Source organism: Telopea speciosissima, chromosome 8, assembly GCF_018873765.1.
Source record: "Telopea speciosissima isolate NSW1024214 ecotype Mountain lineage chromosome 8, Tspe_v1, whole genome shotgun sequence".
In the NCBI taxonomy this organism is placed as follows: Eukaryota; Viridiplantae; Streptophyta; class Magnoliopsida; order Proteales; family Proteaceae; genus Telopea; species Telopea speciosissima.
The window spans coordinates 42,060,675-42,073,417 of NC_057923.1; the positions used below are offsets into that span (position 1 = coordinate 42,060,675).

The window sequence follows — 12,743 nt, forward strand, 5'->3', positions numbered from 1 at the left end:
TATGGGTCATCTAAGAGATCAAAAAGTAGTGACAATCCCAATATGGGAGAAGCTATTGATAGAATGCTTTCTCTGGAAGAGCAAAGAAGAGCAGATATGGAGTCTTTGTTAGAGTTGAAAAAAGCATCTATCCAAGGAACAATTGCCAACTCAACTGTGATGGCTTATCAGATTCTGAACGCTATGGACGAGATTGAGCCTAGTACTATCGACCATGTTATGGCTATAGACGTGCTTGATGAACCAACTAAAAGACATGGATTCGTTTTGATGCATGAATCTTCTTGTTTACCATGGCTTCGTAGAACAATTGAGAGGAAAGCAAGATAGGAGTCTAGATCCTCTATTTGATGCATGATAGAAAATTTAGCTTATGTGTTTGTGTGGTTTCAAATATTTTATAGCTTTTACTTGTAAGACTCATAATGTGTGTGAATATTTTTGTAGTTGTTTTTGTAGGACTATGTGTGCCATGTTATGGCCATTTAATATTTTCAAAGTTGGACCTATAGGTGTCCGTAGTTTGGAAATATTTTCTAGTTGTTTTTGTTAGATTGTGTGTGATTTTTTTTTTTTCATTTTGAATTTTGAAAGTTTAATTTATATGTATTAATATGAGTTATTATGTATGATCAATTGCTATGGATAGTGACAATGAAATATTTCTCAATGAGGAAGGCTCATTGTTGCCAATTATTATGAGTTGCTTACATCATCAGTTGGAGCAAAAAAAGAGAATTGATGACGGCATTGATGACGACAGTGATGATAATGAGGCCACTTCCCAAATTACAAAACAACCAATGCATACACCCCAACTCACAGGTCATGCCTGGATATTTGAAATGTTAAGCCCTAATAAACATCCAAGAAGGTTTCGAAGACTATTCCGTATGTCAAGGGAGCATTTCACTAGGTTGGTATGTGCATTAAAAGAGAGAAGTTTAATGGCAAACACAAAAAACACCACTGTCGAGGAACAATTGTCAATGGCAATATTGTGATGGCTCACAATGTTCGAAATGATGTCATCCAGGAATGCCTTCAACATTCAAGTGAAACAGTGAGCCATCACTTCTATAATGTATTGGAAGCACTACAAACATTTGCTAGAGAGATGGTACAAGTGTACCACCCTCATTTGGGGAAACACCACCTTAAATCAAATCCAATCGAAAGTATTATCCATTCTTTGCCAATCGCATTGGAGCAATAGATGGAACACACATAAGTGCATCAATTCCAGTTACAAAACAAGTACCATATACGTCTGGTAGAAGAAAAAAAAAGTTACCCAAAACGTATGTGCTGTATGTTCGTCTGATATGTGCTTCACTTAGGTTTGGGCTGGTTTGGTGATGCAGGTTTATCACTAAACTGCACTTCTGTCCTTAGAAATAAGTCTAGGGTAGGGTTATAGGCATTTTGGGCCTGTGATCCCATGGGTTTTCAATGTAATAGGTCACTTTTATGGACCCAAAGTAGGGATATGTAAGTTGCATACGGGATTAACCCATACTTAGTTTATTTTTATGTTGTAGTGTTTTAAATTGAACCGGTTGAACCACTGGTCCAATTTAAGTGATTTTAGAATATTCTTTTAGAATAAAATCTTTTTAACTTAAAGTTATATTTTAGGGTCCACACCTCTCCACGAATTTTAGAGAGGGAATGTTTTGTATTTAGACTCAGCCTGGGATTTGGGATTTCCTATTCCTAGGCTGCATAGGAATTTAGGCCTTTGGCCATTATAAATAAAGGCAAAGCTCTTTTTTACCTCACTGTTTTATGAAATATGCTCTTGCAAGCTACTGCAACCTTCCTTCTATTGATGTTCTGCTTTGTGTGTATGATCAAAGCTGGTGAGATTGGTGTGTGATCTAATCGACACCTTGCGGTCAAAAGTCTGGGTGGTTCATTGGTGGGATTGGTGTTTGATCCAATCGACACTCTATGGTGAGAAACCCAGGTGGTTCCTCTCAAGCTCTCCTTCAAGTTTTCTGTCCAAGTTTCAATTTTTATTCAAGCTACTATCAGTTCAAGCTGCTGCCGATTATTCTCTGCTACTGCAAGTAAGTTTGGAAGCATCCCTAACCCCATACTTCTTCTCCTAACCCTACATTGCCCCAACCCTAACTTACCCCCTTTTGTTTTTATCTTTCTCCACACTCTTAGTTCTGTCCAGACCTATTCCTCCATCAGATATACACCAAACTTAAACCACAACACCTCCAGCATAGCCCCTACACTCGATCCACACTTCTGGCCCCTTTCATCCAACCAAACCCTAGGTCCTCCATCACCATATCAAAACCCAAAACCTTAATTTTCCCACAGACTAAACCAGCCAACCATTCTGTCCCAATTTTGGATCGAATAACCCTCTGCCCTAGAGAAAACTCGATCCAAAGGATTTCCCTATACACCCGCTCTAAACCCTAGATCCCCTAACTTTACACATTCTAAAAACCCGAAACCCTAACCTGCTGCCATTCTAGTTTACACTTTACACACTTCCACTCATCAAACCATCTCAGGACCTTCATTGATAGACTCCTTTACACCTGCCTAGCATAACCAACACCTCAAACCCTAACCCTAATTTTGACCTAAATTCATATTTTGCCCTAATCGGATTACCAGTTCATATCAGATCCTAGTGTACTAGCTCCTAGTTGGTCTCCTACCAATCTAGGACTACATTATTGGGAGGGAACAACACATGACAATCGAATATTATGGGAAGCCATCAACATTCCTCGTCTGAAATTTCCCCATCCACCACCAAGTATCGTTTCATATTTTTTATTTTGTAGTCGTTATTAAATTGTTTTAGATCTGGGTGAGCACGTTGAATTCTAATTGTTAATCTTAATTTTGTAGGAAAATACTATCTTGTTGATTCTGGTAGGTGTTAAAAAATGCATTTATCCACCCGTGTCCACCTTTGGATAGTCCGCCGTGTTAGAGCTCCTGTTTGATATACATATTGTTTCCTCCCTTTCCTATAAGGTCGGCCTTTTAGAAGAAGCGGTTCCAACATGGTATCAGAGTAGGCAGGGGTCACGGTATCGAGTCCCACTGGGAGCGGGCAGGTGTTAAAAAATGCATTTATCCACCCGTGTCCACCTTTGGATAGTCTGCCGTGTTAGAGCTCCTGTTTGATATACATATTGTTTCCTCCCTTTCCTACAAGGTCAGCCTTTTAGAGGAAGCGGTTCCAACACACACATAATCCTGGCTATATGGCTCCTTTAAAGAATGTTCAACATCATCAACATGATTTTTAACGTAGACGACCACAAGGAATAGATGAGCTATTTAGTTTTACATATTCATCATTATGAATCGTTATTGAGAGATCATTTAGAGTCTTGAAGAAGCGTTTCCCTATTTTAAAGATGATGCCCCCATATAGTTTCAAGACACAAGTATTGATTGGGATTGATTGTGTGACTATACACAACTTTATCAGAAAGAGAGTGGCATCGGATTGGCTTTTTGAAAAAGCAGAGAGGGGAGAGTTTGATGATGAAGACACTGATATTAATAGTGACGATGACGAGGTCATGAACATTGCAAATGTGGTAGGTGGTACGCAGCACCAAAAATGGGAAGCATATCGAAAATAAATTGCAAATCATATTATGGAAGCCTATCAGGATTGATGATCAGCAGATGTGTTTATTGTGTTATTTTTTTTTCTTATAACTACTTGGTATGGTTTATTATAAATGTTATTGTTGATAGACTTGTATTTTTAGTTTTTCATGCACCGTTTGGTGTGACTTTATTAAAGACTATTATGAAAGAACTAGCATTTTTAATATATTTTTATATATTTTTTGATCACTTAACTATCGGTGGAACCTGCCTTGTGTACCTAGGGGCATGCTTCCATGTGTTGGGGTACATTTCTGGGTCCTCCCAGCCGTCGGATGCCTCACTGAGCATCCAACTGGTTGAAGAGGATCCGAATACATCCTTTTTCCCATACAAGTTTTAAAGTTATAAAATCATTATGCACATAGGTATACCAAACCTATTTCTTAGTACACAATCTATTATGTCTATTGGTTACCACTTACCAAAATATTTTTATGTTTGGACCAAAAATGGTTTTCATTAATGATTTTTGTTAAATAGGTAAAAATTAAAAATTAAAATGATTTACCAAAGAGAGTGCCTAAGGGAGATCACCAAAGTTAAACCATAAACTTATTTTATTTGACATTTTTCTATATGAACACAATTTTGGTGGTGGAATTCTGTGTATGGTTGCGGATTGTTATTAATCCACAGATCCTAGTGGAGTCAAGGGGGCTATCCATAATCTAATAAGTATAACTTAGGTAGTCCAGATTGTCTAGGATGTTTAGAGGTAAGAAAAATATGGACAGACTGCTCAATTCAAGTTGAATTTTTCAAGGAATAAGAGACTGGCCTAGTTCTCAAAATGGCAGTTCTATTTTGGTTCTCACGGTTCCAGAAAATTAGGCCAGAATATAATTCCCTACTAAATGTATGGCCAAGAAGGAATTCAAGAATAATGAGAATCAAGATAAAGGATCACAGTGAGCTGAATAAGACACACCTCATATGCAGTACTAATCTCCTTAAACTTCTCAGTTGCTCCAGGTTGCTTGTTGACATCAGGATGGTACTTAAAACATAAAGAAAGTAAATAAATTAGTAAGTGTCTAAACAATAAACTGAAAATAAAACAATTAAGAGGATGCATGCTTTTCAGACTAAAATTTAAAAGAAAAATGCAAGCGCAAAATAATTTGAAGTTGAAGAAGCACAAAGACCCAAACAATCATCAACTTGTTCACGAGTTGTACCAAAATGCCAGCTTTTGTGGGCTGGAGTTGTAGGGTGGCTTGTTTAAGACTGTTAGAAGATGAGAGAATAATGTAGAGTTGAAAATAGGAGACTGGCTTGAGTGAGTTGTTTGTTCACTCAGCCCCTTCATATATATCATTCAATAATAAGGCAAAATTATAGTGTTGTCCCTGTACAGCTGACTATGCTAATAACAGGGAATAAACAAGGAAAAATACCAAAAGTACCCTTATCGGGTTACATAACTCAACACTCCCCCACAAGTTGGGGCATAGATATCACACATGCCCAACTTGACAAGACTAGGATGAAATAACTTTCCACTTAGCCCTTTAGTGAATACATTAGCAAGTTGATCATCAGACTTCACAAAAGGTATACAAATCTACCCACTTTCTAACTTCTCCTTAATAAAGTGTCTGTCAATCTCCACATGCTTGGTACGATCATGTTGCACTGGATTGTGGGCAATGCTGATTGCTGCTTTGTTGTCACAGTACAACATCATTGGATGATGAACATAACTACTAATGTCCTGGAGTAAACTCTAAAGCGACAATAACTCACATATGCCTTAAGCCATGGCACGAAATTCAGCTTCAGCACTGGACCTTGCCACCATATTTTGCTTCTTACTTCGCCATGTGACAAGGCTACCTCCTACAAAAGTACAATAGCCTGAAGTGGATTTCTTGTCAGGGTTACCACCCCAGTCAACATCAGTGTAAGCCTCAATGCGAAGATGATCATACGGAGACAGGAGAATCCCTTTTCCTGGAGCTGACTTCAAGTAATGGAGAATACGAAGAACAACAGTCATATGAGTGGAGTAGGGAACATGCATGAACTGACTGACCAAGCTTACTGCAAATGCAATGTCTAGTCTAGTATGGGAGAGAGAAATTAGTTTTCCCACCAACCGTTGATATCGTCCCTTATCAACCGGATCACCATCCTTCTCTTGCAAATGAGTGGTAGCTTCTAGAGGAGTGTCACATGGATATGACATCCTAACAAACTAGTCTCTGAGAGTAGGTGATGCAAATCAAAGCTTGTAGAAGAGGACAAAAATAAAAGTCAGAAAATATTATTCACGAGAACAGTAATTTGGGTGCATATTCTCCTATTTTAGTTTCTTATTTAGTTAGTTTAGTTAGTTTCTATTCGTTAGTTTCTTAGCCAGCAAGTTTAGGAGTTTTATTTCAATTAGTTAGTTTCGTATTTTAGATATTTCCTATATTGTAATCAATTGTAAGGCTATATATACAAACACAATCGATTGTAATGGGAGACATTGATTAATGAAAAGTTTTGCTTGTTTGCAACCATTCAGTCTAATATAGGTGCAATTCATTAACCGAGAAAGTTGTGGGTGAGAGATCCAGGGCTGAGAGAGCCTAACTAAGAGAGCCGAATCTCCTTATCCCCCTTCTATATCCCCTTCTTTATCTTCTTATTCTTATCCTTTTCTATGTTCTTCTTTCATATGTAAACAGAAAACAAAAGCAATAAAGTTTCAGTTATTCAATTTGTTCATCCTTCGTGTTGATCCTGGCTGCAATCAATCTCCCACTGGTTTCCCTGGTTCGAGGTCGACTTTTGCATTAGAAGGTCTAGAACATACTTCCTTTGGGAGAGAAAAATGCCTTTGGAAGAACGGGAAACTTCAATCCCAAGGAAGTACCTGAGCTGTCCTAGGTCTTTAATTTCAAATTCTCGTCCCAAGAAGGTCTTTAGGTGGGAACTTCCTCTAAATCATTACCGGTCACAACTATGTCATCGACATAGGCTATAAGAAGAGTGACTCTATCCCCATTTCACTTGATGAACAAGGTGTGATCCGCATTACTCTGTTTGTATCCTACCGAGATTATTGCTTTGTGGAACCTGCCAAACCAAGCTCTAGGAGATTGTTTCAGCCCATATAATGCCCTCTTCAGCCTGCAAACTTTCCCATGAGTCTTGTCACAAGAAAAAGCTAGAGGAACCTCCATATAAACCTCCTCCTGCTCTCCATGAAGGAATGCATTGTTCACATCCAATTGCTGCAATCCCATCCTAGATTGACAGCATATGACAGCAAAACCCGAACAGTGTTCAACTTTGCAACTAAGGCAAACATCTCCTAATAGTCAATCACATAGGTCTGAGTAAAGCCCTTGGCCACAAGTCTGGCCTTATATCTGTCCATTGTTCTATCTAGCTTCTGCTTGACAACAAGCACCCATTTGCAACCTACTAGTTTCTTGCCCGAAGGAAGAACCACCAGCTCCCACGTCTCATTTTTGGATAAAGTTGTCATCTCTTCCATAATGGCTGCTTTCTACTTTAGATCTGCAATTGCCTCCTGCCATTTTTTAGGAATAGAAATAGAGGAAAGAGAGAACACAAATGCACGATAAGAAGGAGACAAAGCACCATAGGAAACAAAATTGGAAATGAGATGTTCGATGCAAGACTTAATGCCTTTGCAGACAGCAATAGGTAAATCAAGAGAGGAATCCTTACCAGGTAATGTACCAGAGTCTAGATTTGGATCAAGTTCTGACGGTTGGAGAAGTGGTACAGCAGTGGTAGTCTCAACTTTCTCTTTGTACACCCGAATATAGACTTTATCAACAGGAATCTGACTCACAGGTCTACGCTCCCCCTGAATAGGAATGGGGGTTGACATTAGAGGTTCTGGAGGTAAAGGCTCCCCCTGAATACGAGCCGGTAGAAGAGCAGACACATCTTCAAACATTGGATCATACTCCCCCTAAAGAGGTGGCTGAGAATAATATGCTAGGGACTCATGGAAGACAATGTCCATGGTAACAAATGTACGCCAAGAGGGTGGGAGATAACACTTATATCCTTTCTGGGTGGCGGAGTAGCCCAAAAAGATATACTGAACTCTCTGAGGATCGAGCTTGCCATGAAGATGATGGTTGCAAGCATAGCAAACACAACCAAATATTTTTGGGGGGACCACAAAAGAAGAAGAACCCTGGAGAAGGTCAACAAGGGCACGGCCATCAAGGACAGGGGTAGGCATACGGTTGATGAGGTAGGCAGTAGTGAGGATAGCATCACTCCAATATGGAGAAGGAATCTGCCGTGCAAACATAATTGCCCGAGCCACTTCTAGAAGGTGCCGATTTTTTCTTTCAGCCACTCCATTCTAGGCCGGGGTTTCTACACAGCTGGTCTGATGAAGGATGCCATTTTCAGCCAAGTAATTTTGGAACTGGCCTTCCATGTACTTCCTGCCATTATCACTCCGCAGAATTTTTAAGGTGGCATTGAATTGAGTCTGAACCATATGATGAAATAGTTGAAAACATAAAAAAAACCTCACTCTTGTGCTGCATCATATACACCCAAGTGGTCCTAGTAAAGCAGTCAATAAAGGAAACAAACCATCTATGGCCAGAAATAGAAACACAACGGGTAGGGCCCCACACATCAGTATGAACTAAAGCAAAGGGAGAAGAACTTCTTTTATTTAATGGAGAGTAAGTGGAACGAGTCTGTTTAGCCAAAACACAGGCTTCACATAAAAACTCATCCTTTTTACAATCTTTAGTCAATTGAAGAAACAAAACAGCTAAAGTTTGAAGAGGAGGGTGACCAAGCTGACAATACCATAGATGGAGATCCAAAGAAGTGGCTAAATGTAACTGATGAGGCTGAGATGATGTTGTTAGTGAACAAATCTGACCATGTCAAGTATATAGAGACCACCATGTACCTTACCACCCCCAATCGTGTGCCCCTTCACCAAATCATGGATAACACAATGAGAGGGAAAGAAGGTTATTTTGCAGTTCAAATCTTTTGTTAGACTACTAATGGAAAGAAGATTGGTAGAAAATGAAGGAACATGCAAAACAGAATTTAATGTAAGAGTAGGAGAGCAGCGAATAGAGCCCTTTCCATTAATAGGGGAAAGAGAACCATTAGCTACTCGAACACTATCTTTGCCAGAGCAGGGAAAATACTGGTGAAACACATGGGAAGAACCAGCCATGTGGTCAGTGGCACCAGAGTCTATAATCCAAGGAACTGAGAAAACCAATGCACAATGACTACTGACTGGAGTAACTGAGGCAAAGTGAGAACCAGAAGAGGCAGCAGGTGCAAATGTCGTGGTAGGTGCAGTGGAAGAGGCTTGTAGCATGCGACGGAAAGCCAGGAGTTCATCCCGAGTAAACCCAAGGTCAGTAAATGGGGCAGCAATAGCAGTAGCAGAAGACTTGGAAAGATTTGCCTTGGGTTTGGATTTCACACGACCCTTTTTTACCTCAAAATCAGCAAGCTTCCCATGTAACTTCCAACATTGAGCCTTGGTGTGATAAAGCTAGTTGCAGTGTTCACACTTGACAGGCTCCTTGGAGGCAGCATTACCACCATCAATAATGGTAATGGGAGTGGGGTTGGAAGTAGTCTGTAGGGCAAACCTAGCAACAGTAGGAGCATGTAACATCGCAGCCCGACGAGTCTCCTCTGTATGAACCATGGCAAATGACTGCTCTAGTGTAGGAAAGGGAGACTGGTTCAGCACTTGCATTCTAATAGGGTGATACTCGACATTCAAACCTGCCAAGAAGTCATACACATGAATATTGTCAATGTGTTTATGATAGGCAGCAATATCAACAGGTGTAGAGGGCTGATAGGTAGAGAAATGATCCAATTGCTGCCACAAGCTTTTGAGGGCAGCATAGTATGCAGAGACAGACAACTCCTTTTGAGTGATGTCATGGGCCATCTTGTGAATCTCATACACCTGAGCAGCATTCCCAACACGTCCATAATTCTCCTTGGCGGCACTCCAGATCTGATGGGTTGTCTCCAGAAGCAAGAAATTGTCGGACAGATCTGGTTGCATAGACTAGAGCAAATAAGACATCACCATAGCATCATGTGACATCCACTTCTCTTGTGGAGCACCAGGTTCAGCCGGCATGGGGTTAGTCCCAAGAATATGGCCAGTAAGGCCACGACCAGCAATGGTCAAGTAGGTAGTCCGAGACCACTTGAGGTAATTTGTCCTATTGAGCTTGATAAGAGCAGCAAGGGGAAGGAACTCTGTCCGGGACTGTCCATCAAGCCCAGAAGTTGCAAAAGAGGAGTCTGAACCTGTCATGATGATGCAAAGAAATGCTCCAACAAAAAGCAGCAACACAAGAAATTAATTGCTGAAAATGGCAACAGCAATAACCCCAATAAATCTCTAATAAGACGGTTCTGCCTGAGCAGGTCCTTAACATCTCGTTCCATGGAACCTCCGGTGACCTGAAGGGCAGTTTTTCCGGCCGGTGAGATGTCTGCTACCTCTCCCTCTCTTTCTCCATCTCCTGTATCCTGTCATCTCACTGCTGCTTCTCCAGAAACTGTTCCTCCTCCATTCTCTCCACCCCCTGCTTCTGTCTCTGCGCTAGCATCCCCTACTGTTTCTGCTCCCAAAAGGACCTCCTTTTTCAATCCTTCCTGCTCACCTACAGCCTCATCCGAAGGTCTACCCCTCCATTTTGTTGCTCCCTCTGTTGTTGGTTCTTCTAAAGTTGCTCTTTGCCCCTCTGGTTTTCTAGAAGATGAAGCAAAAATCTGGGAGTCTTGCTTAGTTAGGCACTTCCTTGGCTCTAGGCCCCCTTTCCACATTGTCAAACTATCCCTCTCTAAGCAATGGAGAACTAACGGTATTTTTGAAACCTTCCTCCTCGACAATGGCTTCTTTATTTTCAAGTTTTCTGATGAAATTGATAAACTTCGAGTGCTGGAAGGAGGTCCCTGACAAGTTGGGAAAAAACCCATATTTCTTCGTCAATGGCATCGACATCTTCAGCTTTGTCGAGTTGATCCCTCATCTATCCCTCTTTGGATCTCCTTGCCTGGCCTTCCTCTCCATTATTGGTGTATTGAGGGCTTGAGTACTGTGGGCTCTGTCCTGGGAAAACCTCTTTTCTCTGATGTTCGAACTTTAAGGAAGACTCGTCTTGCGTTTGCTCGCATCTGTGTTGAAGTTGCTGCCGATTTGCCTCTGCCATCTTCCATCATTGTGAAGGAAGGGGAGGATTTCTCCTTTGAACAGGAAGTCCATTATGACTGGAAGCCCCCCCCACTGTCTGGTTTGCAAGCTGTTTGGTCACGATTCTGCTCTCTGCTCTCCAAAAGCTTATATCACCTCTCTAGTCGAGCTTGCCCCTGATTCTGAGGTTCTTCCTCACGAGGACACCCCATTGACCTCGTTGATTGCTACGGCTGAAGCTTCTCCTCAGGCCAGAGGAAGATCTCACAATAGAACTCGATCCAAAAATCACCGTCGGCAGCTACGTCATGCTCCGAAGGATCAACAAAGCATCTTGGGAACCCCTGCTTTACCCACTGGGCACAATCGTTTTGCAGCTTTAGCCTCTGAACCTTGCTCAGAGGTTGACCCTTGCCTCGAGAAGATCTACGACTCTGCTTTACCTCGTAGCCGCTCATGAATGGCAACGCCGCTCCCTGATGGGCACTCTGTCATCCCTGGTGATCTCTCCTTGGCTCCTCGAGAGTTGTCGCTTCTTTTGTCGGTATCCTCTCCGACTTTGCAGCCTGATTCCCAACAGAGACCTGAACTCCTTCTTCCTTTTGTGAATGCTATCTCGCCTTCTCTTTCCCAGGTTCAGTCTGCCCCTTTCCCCTTTAATGCTAACTCTTCTTTTTCCCCTCTTCCCCATTCTGTGGGACCCTCAGCCCACTTGGCTGCTACCTCCTCTTCTACTAACCATTTAATTCCATCTTTACCCCTGGTAACCCCTATTCCTTCTATTCCATCTTTACCCCTTGTAACCCACGTGCCTTCCATTCCTAACCTTTCCATCCGTGTGGCCCCCACTTTTGACTATTTGTCCTCTTCAGTGGCCCATTCCCTTGTGGATCGAGTTGGAGACATTCTGGATCGTAACCTGGGTCCCTCTTCTTCTCTTTTACCTGACCCCCCCCTCCTTTAACCAAAAATCTCTGTAAGTCCCCTGTCCCTTCAGTTCCCCTGGCAACTCCTTCCCTTGGTTGCTCTTACAACCGTCGTCACCGAAGTGCCTCCACTTCTCGTAGTGCCATGCCCCGGCTCCTTGGGCCTGAGCTGCTCCCCCTACCCTTGCCCAAATGAATCATGGGATTATTTGGAAAACTCGGGATCTCAATTCCCCTTATAAACACGCTGCAGTTAGATCTCGTATTCGACTCCAAAAGTCTTCTTTTTGTTGCCTTCTTGAAACTCATGTTAAGGAGCCCAATGCTAATAGAATTTCTAATTCCATTGTCCCAGGTTGGTCCCTTCTAACCAACTATATTCACCACCCTGATGGCCGCATTTGGGTCCTTTGGGATCCTTCAAAATTAAAAATTTCTCTGCTATCCTCCTCTGCCCAATTCCTCCACTTGTGCTTCTCGGACTGCTTCAACCAATTCAGTTTTTACTTCACGGTTACTTATGCTTCCAATTGTCTTGAGCAGCGCCTCTCCTCATGGGACGATCTTCGCAGCATTGGCCATCAAATAGGGCCTCTTCCCTGGGGTCTTGGAGGTGATTTTAATGTGATAAGGTTTCATGAAAAACAGGGAGGTGACCATTTGGATTCAGACTCTATGGCTACTTTCAATGACTGTATAGAGGATTTGGGGGTTGATGATCTCTGTTGGACTGGGCATACTTTTTCTTGGAGTAACAAAAGGGTTGGTAATTCTCGGATTGATTGTAAACTTGATCGTGTTCTTGTCAATGAAGCATGGCTTGTCTCCTTCCCTTCCTCCTTTGCCAACTTTGATACCCCTAAAATCTCTGACCATTGTCCTATTTTTTTATCTATCCAGCCTTACACTTCTTTTGGCCCAAAACCCTTTAAATATTTTGACATGTGGTCCTCTCATTC

The 12,743-nt window shown here is 41.7% G+C and overlaps 1 protein-coding gene across 2 annotated transcripts in view; it reads right to left on the bottom strand.

Annotated features, from left to right (window-relative positions):
• Nucleotides 1-12,743, bottom strand: part of LOC122671378 (chaperone protein DnaJ-like) — a 114,591-nt gene that overhangs the window by 68,214 nt on the left and 33,634 nt on the right. For both annotated transcript variants that reach the window (XM_043868552.1, XM_043868551.1), the window contains exon 2: nucleotides 4,595-4,663. In XM_043868552.1, coding sequence (XP_043724487.1) covers nucleotides 4,595-4,663 — 69 coding nt within the window. The remainder of the gene's footprint in view (nucleotides 1-4,594; nucleotides 4,664-12,743) is intronic.